The following is a 23,406-nucleotide window of genomic DNA, read 5'->3' on the forward strand; positions in this document are numbered from 1 at the left end:
AGAGGGGAGGATTATTCGTGTGGGCAGACACGTCTAGATAATATCAATTCAAAGTTGTTGTGGAATTATTTTAGTTTTTCATCGAATAACTATTTACGGCAACTGGCGTAGAGTTTCGGGAATTTACGTCTTTGACCTGATAATGCGCAGTCCATGAATTTCTATGAGGGGATCAGAAAAACCACTAACAAATGATTCTTCAAAAATAAGAATCACCATTAGCAAAATCATGGTGGCAAAATTGCCCAGAGCTTGTTTGTCACGGAATTCAAGTCATGCTAACGACATATGACCCCCTTACAGCATTTCCTTTGGTTTCTGCGACATTTTGGCACGACATGTCGCACTTTCATCAGGTCAGCTAAAAATTCCTATCTTTACATTTTCATCAACCGAATAAAGCTCAACCAGAGAACCAACCACCCTTTTATGTCTACTATCCAAAACTTAAACTCTTTCGGTATGTACCCTCATTCCCATGCGCTATTTTTTTGCTCCTACTAACCCCAGACCCATTCGCCGACACTGGTGATTCCGAAGCTCAAGCCACAAACTACATCCATATCCGTATTCAACAGCGTAACGGTCGTAAGACCTTGACCACCGTTCAGGGTGTTCCTAATGAATATGACTTGAAGAAGATTTTGAAGGTTTTGAAGAAGGACTTTGCCTGTAACGGCAACATCGTCAAGGACTCCGAGTTGGGTGAGGTCATCCAGATGCAAGGCGACCAGAGAGTCAAGGTGTCTGAGTTCTTGATTACCAAATTGCAGTTGCCAAAGAAGAACATCAAGATTCACGGTTTCTAAGTGAGTTTACCAAGATGTCACTGCTTTTGGTTGTGTATCTTAATACATCTTCGGATGACTAATAAAGAGAAATACGTAAAAAATGTAGAAAATCGACTTTGACTCGACAAAAACGGAATATTAAGAGTTTGGAGAGTGGCGATATTCCAGATTCTGTGAGACCCTTACCTTATCTCATTGATTTGAGAAGCCGCGCACATAGTATACTCTTCTCAAGATGCCAGGAGATTTGAATTTGAAGAAGTCCTGGAATCCAGCACTTGTTAAGAATCAAAAGAAAGTATGGGAGAAGGAGCAAGAGGCCTTGAAAGAGCTCAAGGCAATAAAGGAACGGTCCAAGGAAATTGAGCAGGAAAGAGAGAAGGAGGAGATGATAAGACTACAATACGGTGATGACCCCAATGCCATGCCCCACGACAAAAAGATTGAACTAAATAAGCTTGCTTGGATGTATGAGCATGGGCCAGAGAAGGACAAAGACAAGTTGAACGAATCTGGCTTTCGTGAAGTTGAAGAGGACTTCCTTCTGAAGCTGACCGATGTGGACCAGTTGATTAAAGGAAGCGTTGCGGTGAAGAAAAGTAAAAGCAATGCAACGAGTTCGTTTGATCGAATCACAAATGTGGGAAAGTCCGCTCCTTCGCTGTCTCTCTCCGATGACCCGCTCTTGGCCATCAAACGCGAGCAGAGGAAGCGTACATCGGATACTAAGAGCAAAGATAGATCAGAAAGACATTCTAAACACCGTCATAGAAGTTCAAGCTCTAACAGAGAACGCTCACCGAGCCGAAGACACCGTGATAAGGAGACTGATAGACACAAACACAGAAGGCGATATGAAGAAAAGCCTCATCAAAGAAGAGATGAACCGAGACACGCTATAAATTATTGATTATGCTAAAGATATGCTATATCGATCTCCATGCTGATTATGGATATCCCCATCGACCGACCATTCGTACCAAAGCTTGGTATTGTCACTTCGTCTCGCCATTGTCACCGCCATCCTGGACTCAACCGGCTTTATAGGGAATATCATCGGATACCAGGAAGAGCAAACATAGGTACTGGCATCCACATACATGTTGGATATGCTGATGTGCCCATATAGGTCAGCTTTGAAATACCCTTGAAGTGCATTCGCAACATCTGGGAAAAGAAAATCAAAGTTAGCCAGCCATACTTGATCAAGGCTGTATGATCCAGGAAAGTCAAAGTGGAAAACCGATGAAGCAGCTCCCACAACAAACTCCTGATCAGATTTTAATAAGTATGGTCTTTTGATATTTTCATCCACCAATGAGCAATAAATTGGTCTGAGGAAACAAGTGATTGTTTGTGGAATCATGATGGCACGTTCAAATCCGGTTAGAACCTCAGGACAGGCTTCATTGCAACCGAATGAGCCTAGTAATTCAGATATGACCATGTCAATGTGACCGAAGGATTTTGAGATTGACCTAATGTCACCCTCATAAATATTAATCTTACCTTCCCAGAGCTTGGAATTGTCTGATTTTAGTTTGGAAATACATTTGGTGTTTCTCTCGACGGCAATAACACTGGCTTTATCCCTATATTTTGCAGCCATCGCAAGAAGAGGACCCCGACCAGGTCCAACAACTAAGATTGTGGGACGATTAGACGTTTGGTGCATCAAGTCCGCAAAAGCTAAGTCAATTGCCTCGTCATAAGCTTCGTATTTTGATGTATCTCTCTCGAAAGTTTCATATACCTCGAGCAGCATTTCCTGTGTCAAGGGCTGTAGAGGGTCGATGAAATAATTCAAACATTTTTGCTGCCTCAATTGACTGGAGATGTTTCTTGCTAATTCTTTCGTCTTTTCGACATTCTCAGGATCAAGATTTTCAGGAAAAAGAAGTAGGTCTGGTTCATGTCCTTTCATGGCCAACTGCTCGCAGTGTTCATTAGCCACAACTGCCAGATATCTGAGACACATATAACGCTGTATCCAGTTGGGCTCTATCTGAGTCGTCTGGATCAAGACATAGTCAAACAGACTCTGAAAACGCCGTAGTAAGGTCCAAAAATGCCAATCCTCGACTACAGGCACTGCAACTACGAATGTGGCATCAAGTTGGGATATCGTCTCGAGGAATCTTTCCGGAGGGGTGTTCAAGGGGAGGTTGATTAGGAATGACGTCTCATGAAGCGGTTCAAATTCCGTCAACGATTGTAGATACACATGCGACACCTTTTTGGAAATTGATGTGGCAAGAGGTAAGGTCGGAATGAAAAATGAAAAGCTCTTTTCTTGAAGTTTACTTTTTTCGGTAACAACAGCCCCAACTCTAGTCATGGTCTGGACCCAAACAACCTTCCCTCGATTGGTAATGTGCCTGAGGGATCTCTGGATGAGGGAGACGCGATCGCGGTCACGTGACATAAGAGCGTTCTTCAGACCTTTTTTTCCTCCGAGAGGGAGAGTCTGGCTGTAGCCGAACTTGCCTATTCTTTATTACCCAATACCAACACGCCTCAATTGCTAACTATCTCGGTTCACCTACATTATGAGCAGGCCAAGATACTTGACGGACGCGGAGAGAGCCAAAGTGCTCGAATTTCTGGACATGATTCACTACAGTCCTAGATATAGCGACGACTCGAACGAATATCGACATGTAATGTTGCCCAAGGACATGTTGAAGGTTATCCCACAGGACTACTTCAACCCAGAAACAGGAACATTGAGGATCTTGTTGGAGGAAGAGTGGCGAGGATTGGGCATTACCCAGTCCTTAGGATGGATGCACTACGAGACACACGCGCCAGAGCCACATATACTACTTTTCAAGAGACCCATCAACTACGAGAGTTAATGTAAATAGAAATGATGAGCAATGATGAATGCTTCCCTGTAGCAACGTATGGTTTGTATGGATGTTGATAGTGCGCTCGCATCAAACAATCATCATCCTACCGCGATAGGCGATACTACAATGACAAATGCATATCTACGAACAACGCCCGAGGAGTTGACGTTATTCCTAGACGACGTGAAAAAAAATGTGACATCCGATGAGGATACCGATTTTAAAAAACTCCTACTATACCTCTATGGCTTTGCGAATGCCAAGTTAGAGGCTCTACGGTCAGAGAAGACCTCTGGTGGCCCATCTCACACGATGAACCTACTGCTAAGGCTAGTGGACACCATTGCATTGGTACTCTCCAAAAAGAAGCACCTACTCAATGCTGAAATCACACCAGATGAAGTATCACTGGTTCTCCTAGATACCAAGACGGTACCTGTTCCCTTCGGTATTCAGAATGTCTACGAATGGGGCATACATTTTTCCATGAGCTGGCTACTGCAATTCTCAAACAATATGGATGTCACGAACATAATAAAGCTGCTTCTTATCGGCCTCATCAACAGTGTCACTGTTCATGTTAATGGGTTCAAATACGCCAGACAAGTTCAAGTGGCCTTGATGCGGATTCTCAAGGAAAATGTCTCCACGCTCTTCAATGGAGTAAACCTATTGAGGAGTCAGATAAACACTTTGAACGCTACTGTGCATTTGTTAAGTATAGTTAACGACTATGACGTCCAACGAAAGCTTCTACTCACATCCAACGCGACCAAACTTGAGCTTGAAGGATTCACGAAACGCGTATGTTTTGTGCTTGATGCACTCAATTTCCATGACAAAGACGATGACCTTATTCCTTTGGCTGATAATCTCAAAAGTGTACTACTATTGGGCATAACAAGTAACCTTCTATTGGATGAGAGCCTTAAATGGTCACAAGTTACCTTCCTTATGACCTGGATCCACAAGCATCTTGAAAGTTTTAGAAAGAACGGAAAGATAGCGTTCCAATTTAAGCATTTCAACAAGGCCTTGTGCTCATCTGTCATGAGGATTTACGTCTTTTGCCGTCGGAAAAGCTTACTCCATAACTTTTTCAGCACCTTTGATATTACCGTCTTCGAAGAGCAGCACACGGTGAACAATATCGAGGAAATATTATCAGCTTCCCGATTCCCACCGTCGATAAAGAAGATGTCCCATTTGCTTTTGCATCAACAGTCAGTCATCACTCAAGTGCCACTTCCGCCGAACGCAGCGCTTCTAGCATCCCTTCCATTTGTCGACGCCGAGCTCGACAACCTTAGAACACAGATCCTAGATGAAGACCGAGCTGATATAAATAAAGCTCTCTACTTCATTACAGATCCACAAACGTCTTTCAAAAGATATCTCCAATCACACAGCCAAGATAGTCAACCTAATATGAAGCATTGGCTCGATTACGTTACATCACTCGCTCAAATGACGAAAATTCAGTCTGAGAGGCTGCCATTAAGTGAAAATTCATCATTGCTTACCTTCATCAATGCTCTTGGAAAAGCTTTTGCGATTCTTTCTGAAAATTTCAGCTACAAGAATTGTGAATCGATTGCCTTTACGAAGCTTTGTTCCCGAAACCTATACAGCGATATTTCGCCAGATCGACCTTCACTCGCGGATGTGTTAAATGTTGATATCATTTATCGAGAAATCATTTGCGACTTACTTCTCGACATCGAAAGAAAGGCGATCATGGAGGATTCTTCCTTGCTTGTGGGTTTTTTACTTATCTTGTTTGACCTCTTCGCGTTATTCAAACCATTGACGAAAGACATCGAGCAAGAGCCATGCCACATATTCCTCCTTGAATGCGTCACCACAAGTCCCTGTCGTGAAGCTCGTCTTATTGCTGCGAGGGTTCTTCCGCTTTACTTAATACACCGTCAAGATGACTTCCTGGAAAAAGTTTTTAAAATCACTTTTCTGGCGCTATCTAGGATTAAATTCAGCGACCGCCATCACATCCACCTTGCAGAATCTACCTTAATGGCGCTCAGTGAGTTGGCCATCGTCTGTGAGGGTGAATGGTTATGTGTCATCTTCATCAAGATGATTGACTGTTTTGGTGAAGTAAATGAGCAACACGTCAATCTCGCTTACAACTCACTTCTTTACGTCGCAACGGCGAAATCCTTGACTCCCTATAAGCTTCTTTCTCCATACTTACCGAGTATCGCCGAGAGAATTGTGAAAAAGCCTAGAATGTTTTCGAGAATTACTGGAATATTAGGAATATCCAAAAGGTTCTTTTTAAACCAAACAAGAGACTATACAACTCCACGACTTCTTGAATACTACAAGTATGATTTTGTACAAGAAATTGCTGATGCCTGCAACATGGATAAGACAAAATTGGTTGCCAAAACACTTCCAAGGATCATGGCAACCTACCTTTGCAAAGACGAAGTCATCAATTCAGAATACATTGTCAATGTTTTGAGCAATGCAAGTCCACGGTATCAACATCTTTCAATAACTGATTTGATCCCGAATATTGGAGAAGTTTTATGGTATATTCTTCTCCAAATCCAACTCGACGAGCAGGGGCAAATTGTCAACGAAACGAAAATCTTTGGTGCCATCAAGTACATCGCAAAGGTCAATTATGCTAAACGATCAAATCAGAAGCCTGACTCACAAAAGTTTGACTATGTTAGGTACATCTTGGGTGAACATGTTCTCGAACTCGTTCAACGATTCTCAGAGAATGTACACCACATGAAAGGCATCAAGCCATTTCTTGAAAAGGTCAGCTCTCTTAATGCCATTCATTTTTTGATTACTCGAAACATTGAGGCTGCCGCTTCAGCTTTGGGGCAAATTTCGACATGCTTGCAGGCCTCGCTTGAGAATTCCTCTCTTGAGGTGCCAGCTATACAATGTTGGAATGTACTAGTACAAAAACTTGATTCGGAAAGACTTGTTTCATTGTTTGATATCACAATCTCATTGATTTTCCAGAAATTTGATACTTTGCAACACAAATCAAAACAGATCGCAGTGAAAATTCTTGAGAAGTTGTTTCTTGAGCTACGGGATAGATACAAGAAGTATGCGCTATACTACTTCTCTGTTCCATTCATCAAAAATTTGGACAAATACTTAATTTTGGATGCGACCTTCATCAGTTTGATGAAACCAAGATCAAAATTGAGTTACTTCCCTGAGTTCACAAGAAGACTTCAAACAAACAACAAGTATGTTGTACAACAAGCTCTTGATGATCTACTCAATTTCACCACGAAGTATCAACTCAACTGTCAACGAGATGACTTCAAAGATTCTACATGCGAGGATGCAATCTCTATTTTAGTCAGAACACTTCTTGATGTCTCAGTGCAATTCAAGAACAAGAACCCTCTGATTCCCAGCAAATGCGCAAAAGTATTAGCAAGCATCGGTGCTTTGGACGCGAATAGGTTCAATTTCAAGACGATCGATTCAAGAATTGTCATACTTTACGATTTTCAGGATTATAAAGAGAACGCGGAGTTTTTGAGTGATTTTATCCGATCCCGAGTTATCAAAAATTTTTGGGCATCAAACGATCCGATCAGACAATTGTTCTCCGCCTACTCGATGCAAAGATTCTTGAATGTGATGGGTTTAGACACCTCTGTCTTGGATTCCTCTAACCTGGGTATTAGAGCGGAAGTTTGGAATTCATTTTCTGAAATTGATAAATCAACTTTGACACCTTTGCTTTCATCAAAATATTTTGCTCCAGAACCTCGGTATGAGCCACTAGCATTTCCATACTTCAAGCTCGGTATGAAACACGACAAATGGCTCGTTGACTTTACCACGAATCTTTTGAGAAGGCCACTTCACAATAGCCTCAAGCAGCACGGAAAGATGATGTTGGCCAAGACTGTCATTTTTCAAACCTGCTCATTGCTCATCAGGGATGACGAAATTTCCATCGCTCAATACTTGTTGAAGTACGTTGCATTAAGTCACATAGTCAATGGCGAACAACAAGCGAGAAAAGATATTCTTGATGAAATCCTCACAATACTCAAACTCGGTGTCGGTCAAAATTTGACAACAGAAAGGATGGAAGAACTCAAGGCATGTTATCAAGCTGTCTTCGAAATCATTGATTATTTCAATGAATGGGTTTCTTCTGCAACGCATAAGTTAAGTGATTCAACGCTTCCAAAGGCTGATGCATCCATCCTAAAAAAGAGTCGTGAACATGTCGAGAGCTTACTTAATGAAATTCCAATGGAACTCATAGCGCTCACATCTTCTGAATGTGATTCCTATGAGAGAACCATTCTTTATCTCGAAAAATGTTCTCGAGAAGGCAAGGTCAAGACCAATAATCGGCTCGATAACCTTAGCATCACTTCAACTTTGCAATCCGTTTACTCAAACATTGACGATTACGATGCCTTAGACGGTGTGTTAAAGAAGTTCTCCACTAATAACTTGGCAGAGAAGCTAGACACATTTCAGTATAATGAAAATTGGGCAATTGCGCAAGAGTCATTCGAGGTCCTCAGCACTATCGGTGGTTATGACGATCGCATTGAGTGTAATACAAAGCTACTTAAGTCTTTGGCAAGTCACGGACTTTATGACCAAGTGATTCAGCGTTTGAACTCGAAGGTGAAGAGGATCAGTCAACTTCCACCACCTTGGGGAATGGTTGGTCTTGAAGCTGCAACTGCCATTGCAAACACGGAAGAGATGAAAAAGTGGCTGAAGCTCACCAGAATTATCGGAAGTGGCTCTGACGTGGAAGATGTTTTCCATTCAAAATTTGCATCAGCACTTCTTGCGTTGGAACGGGGTGAAATCACTAGCTTTGAATCATCGATCGAGGAGATATATTCTTTATTGGGCCAGTCGCTTTCGCTGTCTAGATCGTCATCGTTCTCAAGGAATTCGACATTCATGTTGCAGCTTCACATACTATACGACACCTCAGCAATTGTCCTTAATAACGGTAGCCCTACCGACTCGAGTGCTGAACAGATATTAAAGGAACGGATGAGCAATACTGACTTATCCTTCGATAGCCAGTGGACTGTTCTATCTATGAGGAAAGCAGTGACGGTCGTGACTGGAAACTTGGACAAAGTGTCAGACATCCTATTGGATTGCTCTCGGATTGCCCGTCGAAGTGATAGGTTAGACCTTGCCACCAAGTGTATCATGAACGCAATGACTCTTGATGATAGTGAGGCGAATATTGAATATGCGAACCTTTTATGGGATCAGGGCAAACAAACCGAGGCTATCAAAACGTTGTCGGATAACCTTGCCTTTCAAAAGTCACAAAAACCAGAGAGACAAGCAAGAAATCAGTTGCAATATGCAATTTGGCTCGACGAATCGAGTCACTCCTCGTCATCAAAGATCATTGCCGAGTATTCCAAGGCCTACAAGTTAGATCCTTCGTGGGAAAAGCCCTACTATGACCTTGGAAGATATCATAGTAAGTTGATGGAATCCCAAAATGACACTTCCGGGTATTTCGAACAACAAATCATCAGATACTTTTTGAAAGCATTGGCATTGGGCCCTTCCTACATCTTTGAAGCCCTTCCCAAGTTCATTACAGTCTGGCTTGATTTTGCTCAACGAACCAATAAGGCTAGAGATGCCGAGAGAAAACTCAACCAAATTGTTCATGACATCAACACCTATAAAAATACGATTCCAATTTATGTGTGGTATACATCCATCACACAAATACTTTCGAGAATCACTCATCAGCATCAGCCAAGTGTCGACCTCATGCAAAGTATCATTGAGTCTTTGATCGCAGCATATCCAAAACACAGTTTATGGTATGTATTGTCGCATGTTAAATCGAAAGATGCTGTAAGACGGCAGCGTGTTTTGAAGGTTCTCAACACTTCAAAAGCGACCAAGCTGCTAGCCGAAACTATTGTGAGTGCAAAAAGTTTGTTTGAAACATTGGAAAGTGTCGCTGCCAAAAAAGTTAAGAAATCCCAGAAGAAGCGGTGGCTCTTGACGGAAGATTTTGGAGTAACTGATTTACATAAAAAGTATGACTCGTTAGTCATTCCTGTTAAAACCAATTTGGAGATCAAGCTTCCGGCAACACGTCATACAAGCAAACCAGGATCTGCATTCCCAAAGTCATCCTCAATTACGTTTGATGGTTTTGATGAAGAGGTCAACATCTTTCACTCTTTACAAATGCCCAAGCAGATTACAATAAGAGGTACGGATTATAAAGCTTACAGACTCATGTTGAAGAGGGACGATACGCGCAAAGATGCAAAGGTATTTGAATTCTCCAACATGATCAATAGGCTTTTGTCGTTGAATAACGTTGCCAGAAAAAGAAATTTAGTGATTGAGAACTATTCGGTTATACCCTTGGCCGAGGACATGGGAGTTATTGAATTTGTTCAAGATGTCCAAACGATGAAATCAGTTATTCATGAGCAGCAAAAGAAGCATGGAAAAGTTCCTCACGATCGAAAGATATTTATGAAACTTGATGAAGCACAGAAGCTTGTCAAAGCGAATTATGCGACAGACGAAAATGCCATGACCGCTTTAGTAGGCCTTTTTGAGAAGATTTGTGATGAATTCCCTCCAGTGCTTCACCAGTGGTTTATCGATCAGTTTTCAGATCCAGCTTTCTGGTACCTTGCTCGTAAGGCCTACACTAGAACAGCGGCTGTGATGTCCATTGTCGGATACATTATTGGTTTGGGAGACCGTCACTGTGAGAATCTTCTATTTTTCAAAAGAAATGGCGCTGCGCTTCATATCGATTTTGACTGTCTCTTCGAAAAAGGTCTTACCCTACCCACTCCAGAGATAGTGCCATTTAGATTGACTCAGAATATGGTTGATGCGATGGGAATTACAGGAATTGAAGGAACGTTCAGAATCACTAGTGAAGTCACTGGACAAATTTTGAGAGAGAACGAGGCTTCTTTGATGAATATCCTTGAGACTTTGATCTATGACCCTTTGTTGGATTGGAAGACTCAAGAAAACCCACAAGATCACTTGAGAAAAGTGAGAAGAAAAATTCGTGGTCTTCTTGACGAGAAGGAGGGGTTGCCCATGAATATTCATGGACAAGTTGACGTATTGATACAGGAAGCCACTTCGAAGGAGAACTTAGCTCAAATGTATGGTGGATGGGCACCATACGTTTGATGAGAAGAAACCATGTATATATATATATATATTGCTATAATTGGAGGTTAAAGAGAGGCCTCAAGGACGGGGTCCTCAGGTGGAGGTTTGCGATGTAGGGTAGACTTGGTCCTCGACACAGTGGATGCAAAATCAGTATCCTTGGGAACCAGTATCGATGAAATTTCGGGCTCTAGAGTGCTAGTCGAACGCTCTTTAACATCGCTCGTAGCTTCAACATTACCAATTGATGGGTTACTGATCGTTGCCCTACCTGGCGAGGGAACAGACTTGTGGCCCAAGATTTTTTCGGGTACTTCTGAACCAAAATCGTATGAAAAACCACCACCAGGGGGCGAGCTCTGCACCTCTGTAGCAGTCTTCTCAGTGTCGGATATTTGACTCGCAGATGACTGCTTCCTGTTTGGTCGACGGTTGGTAATCATTTCGGGACGTTGATAGTTTGATTGCTTGTTGTCGCCATTTTTGTCGTCTTTGTAGTACCACTTTCCAAGTTTGCGAAGAGTATTGCTTTTCAGGTCAGTTGTTAGATGCTCTTCTTGTTCATCGAGGGTCAACCCGTTTACACTTGGAGTGTCCGAAGCGGACGGCTCCATCAATGAGCCATCTGAGAGGCAGTTTGTTTCATCAACACCAAGCGTGTGGGTAGACTTTGCCTTCCTTAATCTCTTAGATAAGTCATTGATTGTGGAAGATAACCGTGTTTTGGTCAGATTGAGTTGAACAGGAGTTTCATTAGTGAGATCTGCTTTGACTGCTAGTGATTCGTCGACCTCAGGGTTTGTAGAAGAAGTAAACGAAACCCCCAGCGCTGAAGTTGTCAGCTCGACCTCGGCACGTGAAGGACTTAATGATCCAGATTGTGGTGAGCTCAGTGCCTTCTTCTCCTCGCTTGCAGTCTGCTCAGTGCGTTCTCTTCGGAAATCTTTGTCCCACACACCTCCTCTCACCAATTCATTTTCTGTGTTATAGAATGTGAAGTCGTCCCAATGTGGAAGCACAATGGAGGTCTTGACAGATTCCTTAAGCTTCTTTTCAATAGAATTCGTGATGATGTTATACGACATTTGCCTCGAGCTAATGACTGGCTCGATTTTAATATTCATGGCTGGTTCAGTTTCAAACGTGTACCACATTCTGGCTGATGGCGGTGGCTTGATCTTCACAAGCATAGGACCTTGCAATTTCTCAAGTGTCATGGAAAGGAGGACATCAACTTCTCTAGGTTTGAACCGAGAGCCCAAATTGATGTTCACCTTTGTAGCCAACTGGACGGACATCTCACCGAAGTAATGAACATACAACGAAACGAGAAGATCACCTTCGGGATTGATCTCTTTAAGGACTGGGAAGGTAATGAACGGAGCACCATGTCCTGCTCTTACCTTTGTGATCTGGAATTTGTCAAGAAACCCAGGAGTTTTCATCTTGTTAAGCTTTTTCTCGATCTTGGAAACGAGGTAATTGTGCATGGCATCAGTATGCTGAAGCGAAAGGAATAGACGGTTTATTACGGCATTAAACCACTTCGTATGCAATTGACCCTCGGCACTGTAAAGGGTCTGAATCAAGCCCACCATGTGACGAGTTTCAAAGTGAAGCGTTTTTGCCTGAATGCTGGGATCAAGAGCTGGAGGGGTATCGGACCCTGTTTTGGAGGCTTTGATCAATGTGAAATACCAGTCTTCTTTCTCGATATTGAAGTCGGTGTATATGAAAAAAGATCCTGGTGGAGCAGGAAGGTTAGATTTTTTGTTCAAAACATCCTGTAGAGTAATTTGTTCGGAATCTTCCCAGTCAAGGTCATCCATAGTAGTTGTGTTGTCCGAAAGTCTTCTCTTTCGCTTCCAGTCCTTACGCAACAAGGCAATTGAAGAATACTTGGTGAACAACTGACCCTCGGTGATATTCCTTGGCCATATTGAGACGAAAAAATTCAGAAGGACAATTACATGCTTGACGTCTTTGAGCCTTTCGTCTCGGTACAAGAAGAGGTTCCCATGCTTAAGCACAGCATAGTACCGATGTTTCTTATTGCCACCTTTGGTAGGAGTACCAACGGTTGGGGCTTGCGTGATCGAGGCAGCATCTGATTCACTTACCGACGAGATCTCCCCATTGGGGTCCTTCGTTTTTGCCCCGAATTCTTGACAAACTTGTATAGTGAGGAATAGGCCAGCTTTCCTTCCTGAGAGTCGGCAACCAGTTGGGTCGAGGAGCTTATGTGATCCGGAGACTCCAAAAACTCATGAGTGACGATAATCCATCCTTGTTTGTAGGCATCTAAGCCGGTCAGGCATTGCTCTTCTAACTCCCCGGCTTTGAGACCTTCTTCTTCGTTATCCTGCGGACTCTTTGGGTGGAGATATAGAAATGCCAATATAAGCAACGGAATGAATGTCACGCCTCCCAATAGATAGGCATATATGAGATCTAGAAGGTACATTGCCGTACCCTGTGATGATGGAAGGAAGATATGGTATACGTAAGTATGGGGAATCAGTATGAGACTTCCGAGGGCGAGCAAAGGACAGTAACGTAACCGAGAGGTATGGGGCTCAGGTCCACGTGACTTCCGAGGGTACCGGTTATATCGCTCGTCAGTTTGAGAGCAGCATCTACAACTATAGAAATGTATTCTGTTAGTCAAATTATATATATACACTTGTAACACCTTAACCAAAATGAAGTAAAGTCGAGAAATGAAGCATATCCGGAAGGCCCGGTCAGTATTATAATTACAAGAAAAAGTCGTTAATCATGAGTCTCGAGGTACCCACCATCTCGCTAGCCTTGCCTGTCATAACAGAGCTTGGGCTCAATATTTTAGACATGTCTTCTGGCTCTGCCCAAGCTTTTTGGTCGCTCAATGACAAGTTCAACTTGTCATCACGCCTGTAAAATGACACATTGGGAAGCTGTGGCATGAAAGTGGCGCTGGTAGGAGGCAATTCCTCGTGCTCCAGGTCTGTGGGAGAATTTGTAGCTTCATCATCATCGTAGAAAAGATAATCTTCAATAGAATTGCCAAGTTTGGGTTGGTTGAAGTTGACATTCTTGAAAAATGGCACCTCTCTGGCTTTTTGGGGCAAGGCAGCTTCGCTGCTTGCATGCTGGGACTTCTTGTTGAGTATGGAGAAGCTTGAGTTGTCGTTGTGAATCTCAATTGGGCTCTTGTACGCAGAGAGGTAGTATGAGCGCAAATTGTCAGTGATGACCTTTGAAAAATCCAACTCCATGTTGGGGTATGGCGAGTTCAAAGGAGAATCTTCATACTCATATGATGCAGAAGCGTCCGAAGAGACGGATGATGACGAAGTGAGAGACCTTGGGGAAGAGGGCTCGGATGCAGATTCCTCGGCATCCAAGTCAAACAAGATATCGTTGTTGAGGTTAGTCAAGCACAAGAGCTTCTCAACGGGGTCAATCTTGTCGTCTTCAGCCAGGAGCTGGGTCATAGACTTTGACTTTTTCGCTGTTGTCTGTTGTAAGTGCAGCTCATTGAGCGGCTCCGATTTTCGTTTCCGGGAAACGGCATCGACATGTGCTGCTTTGTTAGTGTTGTCCAGGAGGACCTCCTTTGCCTTTAAGGTAGGAGTACGAACGCGACAAGACTTACGGGTCATCAAAGCAGAATTGGTTGTAGCTGAGGAAGTGAAACGAATTGAAGGCGTGAAATAAGCGTTGAGCTTTCAGGCAATGCGTGTGGTAAATTTATGAGCTGTTGGTATCAGCTGTAAGGGAGCCAGTCCTGGGAAGAAAGTAATCTGGGTGAAAACACAAAAATTGAGGATCCCAAAGGGAGGGGAATTCAGCTCGAATATAAATATGTCCTTGCCTCTGGAAAAAGGGAATGAAAAAAAAAAAAAAAAAAAAATTTAATCGCGCCGCAGACGCCGCATAATTGCTTTGTGCTGTGCAGGATTCTTGCAGGTCGATGATGGATAGGTGAGAAGAAAGAAAAGTGAAATGAGCAGCAATGGAGAGGAGTCCCCTCAGTGGGGGCTACTCCTGCGGTAGACAAGATCCTTACTTCGATTTGCCACCAAACGGGATCTTGATGGAAAAGCACCACCCAAAATGCCGCTTCAACGGTCTCGCATCCGACGCACGTTCGGTGCCACTGCGGCGTCTGGGTGTCCGCACATACGGTGAGAGTCTCCAAGAGAAAAGGAGGCAAGGGAAGGAGGGAATTTCAGCGCAATGTGGATGAGATTAGTGATGCCCACGAGGAGTGGTAGAGAGAAGAGGGGATGGAGAGGGTTGGGAAACTTTTTTTTTTTTTTTTTGGTGAAACGGGTTGGCATTGTTCCGATAATCTTGGAAAGCTGGTCTCCATTTTTTTTTTTTTTTTTTTCTTCTTTATTTGTGTATGTGTAAGTGTGAGGCGATTTGAGCGGTGCTTTTTGACGAATCACACTCTACTCAAATGTAAAGTCTCATAGAAAAAAGATAGAAAACCGAGAGAAAAATGCGGGAAAAAAAAAAAAATCCAACCAGGAGAGGCGAAAAACAAGGCGCCGCATGCAGGCCCGCAGGACAACTCCCAGCATTTTTGGCCTTGTTAGCTGCGGCGACCGTCCACGCAACCTGCACTTGAGCTCTATAGTGGAACGGCATCTGCACACCGCATATCCTTCGCCATTTCAGGCTCTCCTTTGGTCTCAGATTCACGGAAGTCCTCAACAACAACGAAAAACTCTGCTATTTTTGCAGGCCCCATTTTCCGCTGGTTTATTTTGCCATGTTCACTTATGCAGCGATTCGTAGACATGGCCTAGGTTCTAGCCGTGTTGTTGCTTGCTTGCAAAAGGAAAGAGGACCTCGCTGTTGCATGATCTCAGCGAAGCTTCTTTAACCGCCGGGCCAGAAGTCGTCGGCCGTTGCGCCAAGTGACCCTTTGGTATCGAAGCTTTCCAGAAGCAGATACGATAATGGCGGGTCACACTTGCTGCTTGGCCCAGGTGGCAGGTGGGGCTTATCGGAAGCACCCCATGAGCTAACTTTTGCAGGTCCGAAGCCGTCAATTGAGCCCCAGCCAGGTGACCTGTCACGTGCCAACGGCCAGCCAGAACGGCCTCCAGCGGCTCGTTTCGGGAGCTGTCCAATTGGGGAATTTCTGCCTGTGGTTGGGTCTTTTCAATTGAAGGACGGCTTTTCGGCAAAAGAACTGCCCTCTGAAACTAGAAAACTCACCGTTTCGGTCGGAACGGCACCTCCGAGCAACTCTGCAAAATACCTGAAATTAGCCGGCGGCTTAGCCCGCTAAATTCCACCTCACAGCGTACCCCAAAAAGTCCATGCTGTACCACGAATTCCACAATCTTGCTGTTTCATATCAGCCGTAACAAGCTGCAGCCGACGTGGAAGTTTATTGTTCGATCTGCAGAGCACACGGGGCTACCGCCTTATCAAACAATGACGTGGGGTATACGGCGAGGGCCCACGTCGTCAGGGCTTTGTGACTGGTGGCTCCTCATAGAGCTTTGCTGAAAGCGGGCGTCTGACTTACGAACCACCCACGTTATGAGCTCTTTGCATCAGGTGGGTGGAGTATTTTGTTGAGTTGCCTGGTCTCCATACCACCCACTCCTAACCATCGCCTCCCACCAGCATCTGGATTTTGGGTCTTCCAGTGATCTAGAAGGAATCTGTCCATTGCCATTTGTTCAAATTCGATAATTTTCTGGTCCCCCGTCTGATCCACTTTTTTTCACTGCTTCACCCAAGTATGCTGTGCCTACTACCAGTGTGCGCGTACCACCATATCAACCACCCCAGTTATGCTAGTCCTCCTGCTAGCCCTATGGTCAACATGTGTGCTAGCATCGGTGGGTGATCGTCTCCCGCAGTATAAGGAATGCACCTCCCAATGCATCGAAACACTGTGCTACGCAAACTTGCCATATCTACCCCAGTACGACATCAACATCGTGTCGAGATACCTACTTCTATGGTCCTGCCCGCTGGATTGTGACTACAAATGCAGAAGCCACGTGTCTAACATCAGAGAGGCACAGCTGCTACCAATTGTACAGTTCCACGGCAAGTGGCCGTTTGACAGGTGGTTAGGAATCACAGAGGTGTTCTCGGTGCTCTTCTCCATCGGGAACCTCTATGCCAACTTGATCAACTTGGTGAAATTCAGCAAATTGATCCGTGGTCTTGGCCAAGGCAAGAACAGCCAGGCCCGTGGGGTCATGTTGTTTCAGTATTGGCTCCTTCTAGCCGTTTCTGTTGTCGGCTGGCTTCTCAGTACTATCTTCCACACAAGGGACATCCCCCTTACAGAAACACTAGATTACTTGGGCGCTGGAGCAATCATAATGGCGAACTTCAATGCCATCAGCATACGTTATTTTGAGTTGTTCAGGGCCGAGAACCAGAGGAAAAGGCAACTATATCAGTCGGGTTTGCTCTTCGTACTTCTTTGCCATTACCTCAAGCTCGCACGCAGATGGGACTACCAGTACAACATGAAATACAATGTCGTCATTGGACTAAGTGCTCTGGCAATGTGGGTGGCTCACTCGCTCAGAGTTTACAGACGCTACGATGGTCAGGTTTTCAACTCGATTCAGCTTTCGCCGTACGAATCGAAAATACAGCAAAAGCTCGGCCCCTTTTGTAAAGTACGGTCAAGGCTCATACCCTTAATTCCCGTTGTGCTTAATGTTTACCTTACAACGTCCGTTTCACTCGAACTCTTTGATTTTGCTCCAATTGCTCACCTTATAGATTCTCATGCACTCTGGCATTTGTGTACGATCTTCCCACCGCTTATTTGGTACGATTGGAACTTATGGGACTTGGAGCTTTCTATGATCGATAAAATGGCATAATTCCTTCTTGGGAGCAATGGCCGCAAACCCTTGCTTTGTGTAACTTTATTGGGCAAATGTGCAATACAGCGAGGCCATGTGCAAACCGGCCAGCTTCGCACGGCCGAAGCCTCACAAAAACAGAAAAAGGCAAGCTACAGAAACTAGAACAGATGAGTGTTTATTAGACAAGATTTGTCGATGCAATGAAGTAGTGGTATGCTAAAAGTAAGCTCGAGCGGCCGGCTCGAGACGAAGGAAAATATGCCATTGTAACGTGGGTAGTGCATGACGATGCCAATTCTCAGGGGACGGCATCGATTGGAAGAATGTGAATATATTAGGGTACCCGAATCGAAATTAGTGGAATTAGACCATTTGATCGGTCATAGTCTTTGGTGATGGCTTTGCCGATCTCTTTTTGAACACGGCAAGGGCAAACTTGGCAATTAGGACGCTGATAGCGACGGCTCCCAAGAGAAGTGGGCCATGGTACTGGGGCAGGACAATGCTACCAGAAGCGTCCGAGCGGTCGTAATAAGCATGCTCAGACATCAACTGGTGGTCGTTTTGTGCGTTGGGAAGCATTACGACAAATGAGTCTGTGACGAGGAAGAAAACAAAGCTGAAGGATGACAGAAAGGAAATCGGGCATATATAAGCAGAGGAGTGGCTTCAGGTATCTTGCTTAAAATAGATGCAGGGCGCTGAAAGGTTACCGAAAAAAAAAAGTGCGATTGCGAGCAGATCAGGGTTCAAGACAGGGGATTCCTCGGGATTTCAAGGCCTTTAAGGGCTGTACCGATTTATTTTTTATTCCGTCTACTCCGATTCGGAATTTCAGTCGTCGTCTCTACATTGTTGTTCCAGAATGCCTTGGAAGGCGTTCATGCGAGTAATTTACTCAGCAGTGCGGAAATGTAAATAGAGTACCACACTTGTACAGGATGGTGCGACGCAGCCGCTCAAAAGAGCAAGTGCTTCAAAAAATCGCAATAACATAAACAAGACATTAAGTAATCCTACTTACGAAGCCGAGAGAAAAACCCATGCCTCCTCTTACTCGAAACGTTCTTATCAGCCTTCTTTGGCTTAACCGGCTCTTCTGCAGGAGGCTTCGCTAACGGTTCTTCCTTGCTGGGCGCCTCGTCCGGCTGATCCTGGACATTTGCGATAACTAGCCGTTGTAGCGCCATCATTAGGAAGTCGTGCCACACATCCAAAACATCGTTCACCCCGTCCCCGCCAAAGTAGTTTATCTGAAGATTGCTGCAGATCGTTTCAACAAGCACTTTTATCACCTGGTCTATTTTGGCCGTTACATCCTCTTCGGGGAAATAAGCTCGGATCAGCAGCATGAAGGTGTCTCGGAATACCTTAGCAAGCATTTCGAAATAGGCGTAATCCAGGTCGTTATAATAGTAGAAGTACTGCCTAGAAAGAGTGCCTTCTTCGCTATCGCTCAAATCCTGTTTGGCTTGGTCGTCCACTTTGCAATCTAGCACATGGAGGTTGTAAAGAGCGTAGTCGGTGAGAGTAATGAAGAAGCGTTGCACGAGGTCCACCGGAGGTAGCCATTCGTTGTAGTCTTCTGTGTGTGATGCAGAACGGGCGTCGTAGAAGACATTGTCCCAGAATGCCGAGGTGTGCCATAATTTCTGGATACTGGTCTCACGATCGGGCTCGTCGTCGTACGTGTCTACCTTGACTCCATCTTTGAGAGCATGGTACGCAGTTCTTCTGTCCTTCATATTTTTCTTGACAAGTGCTTGGTCAACCACTAGAAGATTTTTTTTGCAAGATGCGCCAAAAAGATGGCAGTGGTTGTACGCATCGTAGTCCCACACCTTGGACCAGTACGCCGGCTTCGGCAGCAGATTGAGATGTTGGCTGATGGAGTCGTACGAGTCTTCGAATTTTTCAAAATAGGTGTATCGAAGGATGGCGATGCTTTTGGGGTTGACGAAACGTTTATCTTGGGTTTCGTAAAGATTGATAGCCTCGTTCTGCGGGTGGTTCCATACTTTGTTGGCGAGAACATCGAGCTTGTAGTCGAATTCCCACACTTTTTTATCGAAAACCGTCTCTAGCTGCTCATCGAGTGCCTTGAGCTTTTTGGCGTCGTATTGACCGGCCTTCACCGACAGCGAACCACGGATTCCGCTTCCCAGGGAGAAAAGTGATTGTTTGGATCTTGTCGATCTTGTCGATCCGGTTCTCGTCAAAGCGTAGAGGTCTTGTTTCGAATGTTTCGTTTTGCGTGGAGTTTCCTTAAGCAAACGCTGTTGCCCTGAGGCAGGGAGCATAAGCAAGGCAGACATTTTGGCCATTTTCAAAAACGTTGGGCAGGTAGGGCTTTTATGCAAAGGGAACGGCGGGAGATAAGCCACCGGTTATTTTAATTAGCGACTGTGTGGGTCCTCGGCACATGCGCTTGTCCGTAGAGAGGTGGGCTTTTTCAACGTATGGCACGAATAGAAAAGAAAAGAAGAAAAGGAGAAGCGCCACAAAGAGTTTCAAACGGTATTTCCCCGGGTTCGTGCCACCCTCCAAAATCCAAGTTTTGTGCAACTAGCGTAGAGGCGCCCAGCATATTGTTCTGATTACGGCAAATTACCTCAGGTCCAGAGCCGTGTGCTGCGGCGGCTAAGCACAGACCAGAGGAGGATACCATTGTAGTCAGGTACCGAGACGCGTCTGCATTGTTTGAAGTCTGGTGTAGCCTGGCGTTTTTCCAGATGCGATAGCGAGGTTGAAAAATTTTGAGGGGTCCAGGGTCCCGCAGGAGTAAGAATTATACTTTCTGTTAGGAGCCCCTCGGCAGACGAGTCGCGTGGTGATTAAGCGAGATCCGGGTCAGGGCATCTCTGAAAAAGGTTTTGTCCTCAATGCAGAATACAGTAAATTGTACACCTCTCCAGCCTATGAGCAGGCTGAACCAGACGTCTTTATTCAACGGTGCAGATGTGCCGCACGAGCGTTGTTAACAAAAAGGCGTCTCGCAAAGCTAGCGAGAACGGCATTCCTTTTTTGCGCTCGGTAAGGATTTACCTCGACTATAGAAGTTGGACGATTTGCGGTTAAAAGTGCCTTTTTTTCAGAATTGACAAACTGCGCTCGAGGCATCTGGCCGACAGACTTGCAAGATCGCTTGGCGTATGCAGATATTGCAAGTGGCTTATGGCAGCTTTCAGCCAAACAACACAATTAATGGCGTACACACGTGTGGCCGTTTGATTGTACATATGAACAGATGAACACGTCGGTATTTATTCCTATTGTGAATGAATGTAGTTGTCCGGCAATACCCGTTGTGGGTGTGCATCGCTTAGGTGGTGACTGGAGACGACCAACATAACGTCGTGTGGGATTGCAGCTCAATGAGAGTGATTCAACGCATGCTTGCAGAACCTGAGGCTCACAGAGGTTAAAAAGAAAAAATAACTCCGATACGGGGAATCGAACCCCGATCTGCTCGGTGAGAGCGAACTGTGCTAGCCATTACACCATATCGGATTTGTTGAAAATTTGAAAGTGCGGGTGTACTAAGTTTTGCATACCAATGGGCACTCTTCGCTCTCTGGTTCGCAGTTTTGCTTCAATGGAAGATTAGATTACCATTTAGTGCTACTTAAAAGCTATGCAATAGCCTGGGGGCGTTTCAGCACTTGAGGAGCTGTCTGAAATTTGCTTTCAAGGACCTGTATCAGCGGTGCTTCTTCGTGGTCCTCTTGGAGACTATGATCATCAAGTTGTCTAGCATAAGCTCAGCCATACAACCTTTGGGACCCATTTAAAAAAAAAAAAGAAATGGAAGCTCACACCGATCCCTGTCTGCCAGGGGTGTATTTCAGAAAATTAATGTAAGTTACATGAATCTTCAAGCTGGACCGGTTCCAGGTTTGTCCTTATTTTCTATTTGCCAAATATCCACCTAAACCTCTTTCAACTTTCTCATCAAATGTAGAAGCTTCCGTTACTTGTATCTCCTAATTCAGCAGAAGAAGTGACTTCGTTACCTTTGTACAAGCCAATCCCCTAATGGCTCTTTCCAACCTTCAGTTGCACCCAGTAGCCTCCGGTAGTGTAGGGCTCTAGCCCTAGTTCACGTGGAAGTCTCGCTGGCACGCGGCCACCACCTTGAGCACTGTCCTATATGCCGTCGGAAGCGAAGAAGAGCTATAGTGTAGGGTAGGAAAAAATTGTATGGGGACCTGCACCTAGACCACTGACCGGCCTCCCACCAGTGCGACTCACTCGAGTGTAGGAAAACTGGAAAAAAAAAAAGAAAAATTTGTATCCCTACCTCAACAACCTTCAAGTACTCCACGCCAATATGTTGATGCCAAAGGACGACAGAAAGAAGATCCACCAGTACCTCTTCCAAGGTATGTAAATTATAATTCCCGAATTCCCCAGTTCCCATTTGAGCCTTGAAGCTCCATTGCTCCATGAGATACCAGAAGATGTGAAGCCGTCGACAAGCTGATTGCTGATCGAAGCGGAAACACTATGAATCGTTTCGATTCAGTCTGCTTGTGAATCCCGTGGATACTTATTCCATCCACTAGTCAAGGGCAGCTTCTATAACCCATCTTCAATTTCATGAACCGGTAGTCTGGGTTCCCCAAACTTTATACTAACAAAACAGAGGGTGTTGTTGTTGCTGAGAAGGACTTCAACAAGCCAAAGCACGAGGAGATTGACACCAAGAACTTGTACGTCATCAAGGCTTTGCAGTCTTTGACCTCCAAGGGTTACGTCAAGACCCAGTTCTCTTGGCAATGGTACTACTACACCTTGACTGACGAAGGTGTTGAGTACCTCAGAAACGAGTTGAACATCCCAGAGGGTATCTTGCCTATGACCAGATTGAAGGGTGCTCCAGCTCAGAGACAGAGACCTGTCTCCAGAGGTGGCCCTCAGAGAAGATTTGGTGGTGACTCCTACAGAAGAAGAGCCAGAGATTAAGCATGCATCATACGGACCATACCGTATCCTGGCTTGATGTTATTTTGTATACTTTCCATTTCTAATAAAGAAACTTAAGAAATGAAATGTAGCATATGGTAAGTGTGAAGTTGGTGAAGTGTGGGAAGAGGTTGATGAGTTAGCCATGGGGAGCGTATAAACCAAAAACCAAGTGTGATCCGTATGAACACGAATAACTCTTCGTTTAATGGTGCCCCACAAATACATGATCTAACAAAATAGCGACCCCACCGTTCTTTCCAAAATAAAATCATACCAGCACTATAATAGAATTAATGAATGGCGATAAACAAGTGCTGGAAGCTTTTGCCGTTCATCCCCAAGGCGAAGAAGCACATTCGTCAATAGACTCAAAGAAGCTCTCCAATGTGCCTGGCCTTACCCCAGCAGCCGCTTTGCATTCCCAGTTGAAGCAATTACAGCATACATGATACTACCGGCTGACATTTCGTCAAATAACACTCACTCGACTCTTTATCTTGAAATCGGTACTGTTGCATTTTATCACTCGATAGCTTACGCTGCAATACTATGTGCCCAAGCGAGTAGAATGAGAGCATTGTGCTCGCCAGCCAGACGCGTACCGTGTAATGCAAAATATCATAATTTGTGGAAGTTTTGCTCGAAGGAGGGCTTTTGTACCGTCATGCCTCTTAAACGGTATTTCATGTTGCAATGCTGAACCGGTCTCGCCAACTTCTATTTTTATGTGCTAAGCCTACGCTGGGGGTCTCGGGGTCTGATAGA

General features: G+C 44.6%; 9 protein-coding genes and 1 non-coding gene across 10 annotated transcripts; 6 read left to right on the plus strand and 4 right to left on the minus strand. All coding sequences in view use genetic code 12, as the record gives it.

Moving 5' to 3' along the window:
- Window positions 1-429: 429 nt before the first annotated feature.
- SUI1 (translation initiation factor eIF1) lies at window positions 430-809 on the plus strand (the record flags this gene model as incomplete). Its single annotated transcript, XM_025479485.1, has 2 exons — window positions 430-460; window positions 511-809. 2 exons carry the CDS (start codon window positions 430-432, stop codon window positions 807-809), a joined length of 330 nt encoding a protein of 109 aa, XP_025338958.1.
- Window positions 810-1,026: 217 nt separating this feature from the next.
- On the plus strand, window positions 1,027-1,701 carry CXQ87_000929 (U2-type spliceosomal complex subunit; the record flags this gene model as incomplete). The annotated part of the gene is made up of 1 exon (XM_025479486.1): window positions 1,027-1,701. The coding sequence occupies one exon, from the start codon at window positions 1,027-1,029 to the stop codon at window positions 1,699-1,701; it is 675 nt and encodes a 224-aa protein (XP_025338959.1).
- Window positions 1,702-3,340: 1,639 nt separating this feature from the next.
- Window positions 3,341-3,649, plus strand: CKS1 (cyclin-dependent protein kinase regulatory subunit; the record flags this gene model as incomplete). The annotated part of the gene is made up of 1 exon (XM_025479487.1): window positions 3,341-3,649. One exon carries the CDS (start codon window positions 3,341-3,343, stop codon window positions 3,647-3,649), a length of 309 nt encoding a protein of 102 aa, XP_025338960.1.
- A 120-nt stretch (window positions 3,650-3,769) lies between these two features.
- MEC1 (protein kinase) lies at window positions 3,770-10,846 on the plus strand (the record flags this gene model as incomplete). Its single annotated transcript, XM_025479488.1, has 2 exons — window positions 3,770-5,510; window positions 5,664-10,846. 2 exons carry the CDS (start codon window positions 3,770-3,772, stop codon window positions 10,844-10,846), a joined length of 6,924 nt encoding a protein of 2,307 aa, XP_025338961.1.
- Window positions 10,847-10,893: 47 nt separating this feature from the next.
- Window positions 10,894-13,292, minus strand: CXQ87_000932 (uncharacterized protein; the record flags this gene model as incomplete). The annotated part of the gene is made up of 2 exons (XM_025479489.1): window positions 10,894-12,957; window positions 12,999-13,292. The coding sequence occupies 2 exons, from the start codon at window positions 13,290-13,292 to the stop codon at window positions 10,894-10,896; spliced, it is 2,358 nt and encodes a 785-aa protein (XP_025338962.1).
- Window positions 13,293-13,584: 292 nt separating this feature from the next.
- CXQ87_000933 (uncharacterized protein) lies at window positions 13,585-14,304 on the minus strand (the record flags this gene model as incomplete). Its single annotated transcript, XM_025479490.1, has 1 exon — window positions 13,585-14,304. The coding sequence occupies one exon, from the start codon at window positions 14,302-14,304 to the stop codon at window positions 13,585-13,587; it is 720 nt and encodes a 239-aa protein (XP_025338963.1).
- Window positions 14,305-16,629: 2,325 nt separating this feature from the next.
- CXQ87_000934 (uncharacterized protein) lies at window positions 16,630-17,688 on the plus strand (the record flags this gene model as incomplete). The annotated part of the gene is made up of 1 exon (XM_025479491.1): window positions 16,630-17,688. One exon carries the CDS (start codon window positions 16,630-16,632, stop codon window positions 17,686-17,688), a length of 1,059 nt encoding a protein of 352 aa, XP_025338964.1.
- Window positions 17,689-18,036: 348 nt separating this feature from the next.
- On the minus strand, window positions 18,037-19,988 carry CXQ87_000935 (uncharacterized protein; the record flags this gene model as incomplete). The annotated part of the gene is made up of 2 exons (XM_025479492.1): window positions 18,037-18,269; window positions 18,731-19,988. The coding sequence occupies 2 exons, from the start codon at window positions 19,986-19,988 to the stop codon at window positions 18,037-18,039; spliced, it is 1,491 nt and encodes a 496-aa protein (XP_025338965.1).
- A 1,123-nt stretch (window positions 19,989-21,111) lies between these two features.
- CXQ87_000936 lies at window positions 21,112-21,183 on the minus strand. The gene has a single exon. It is a non-coding gene; the product is annotated as a tRNA-Glu (tRNA).
- An 820-nt stretch (window positions 21,184-22,003) lies between these two features.
- On the plus strand, window positions 22,004-22,638 carry RPS10 (40S ribosomal protein eS10; the record flags this gene model as incomplete). The annotated part of the gene is made up of 2 exons (XM_025479493.1): window positions 22,004-22,055; window positions 22,319-22,638. The coding sequence occupies 2 exons, from the start codon at window positions 22,004-22,006 to the stop codon at window positions 22,636-22,638; spliced, it is 372 nt and encodes a 123-aa protein (XP_025338966.1).
- Window positions 22,639-23,406: the final 768 nt, after the last annotated feature.

This window comes from Candidozyma duobushaemuli (assembly GCF_002926085.2).
Source record: "Candidozyma duobushaemuli strain B09383 chromosome Unknown A_B09383, whole genome shotgun sequence".
NCBI classification, from domain to species: domain Eukaryota; kingdom Fungi; phylum Ascomycota; class Pichiomycetes; order Serinales; family Metschnikowiaceae; genus Candidozyma; species Candidozyma duobushaemuli.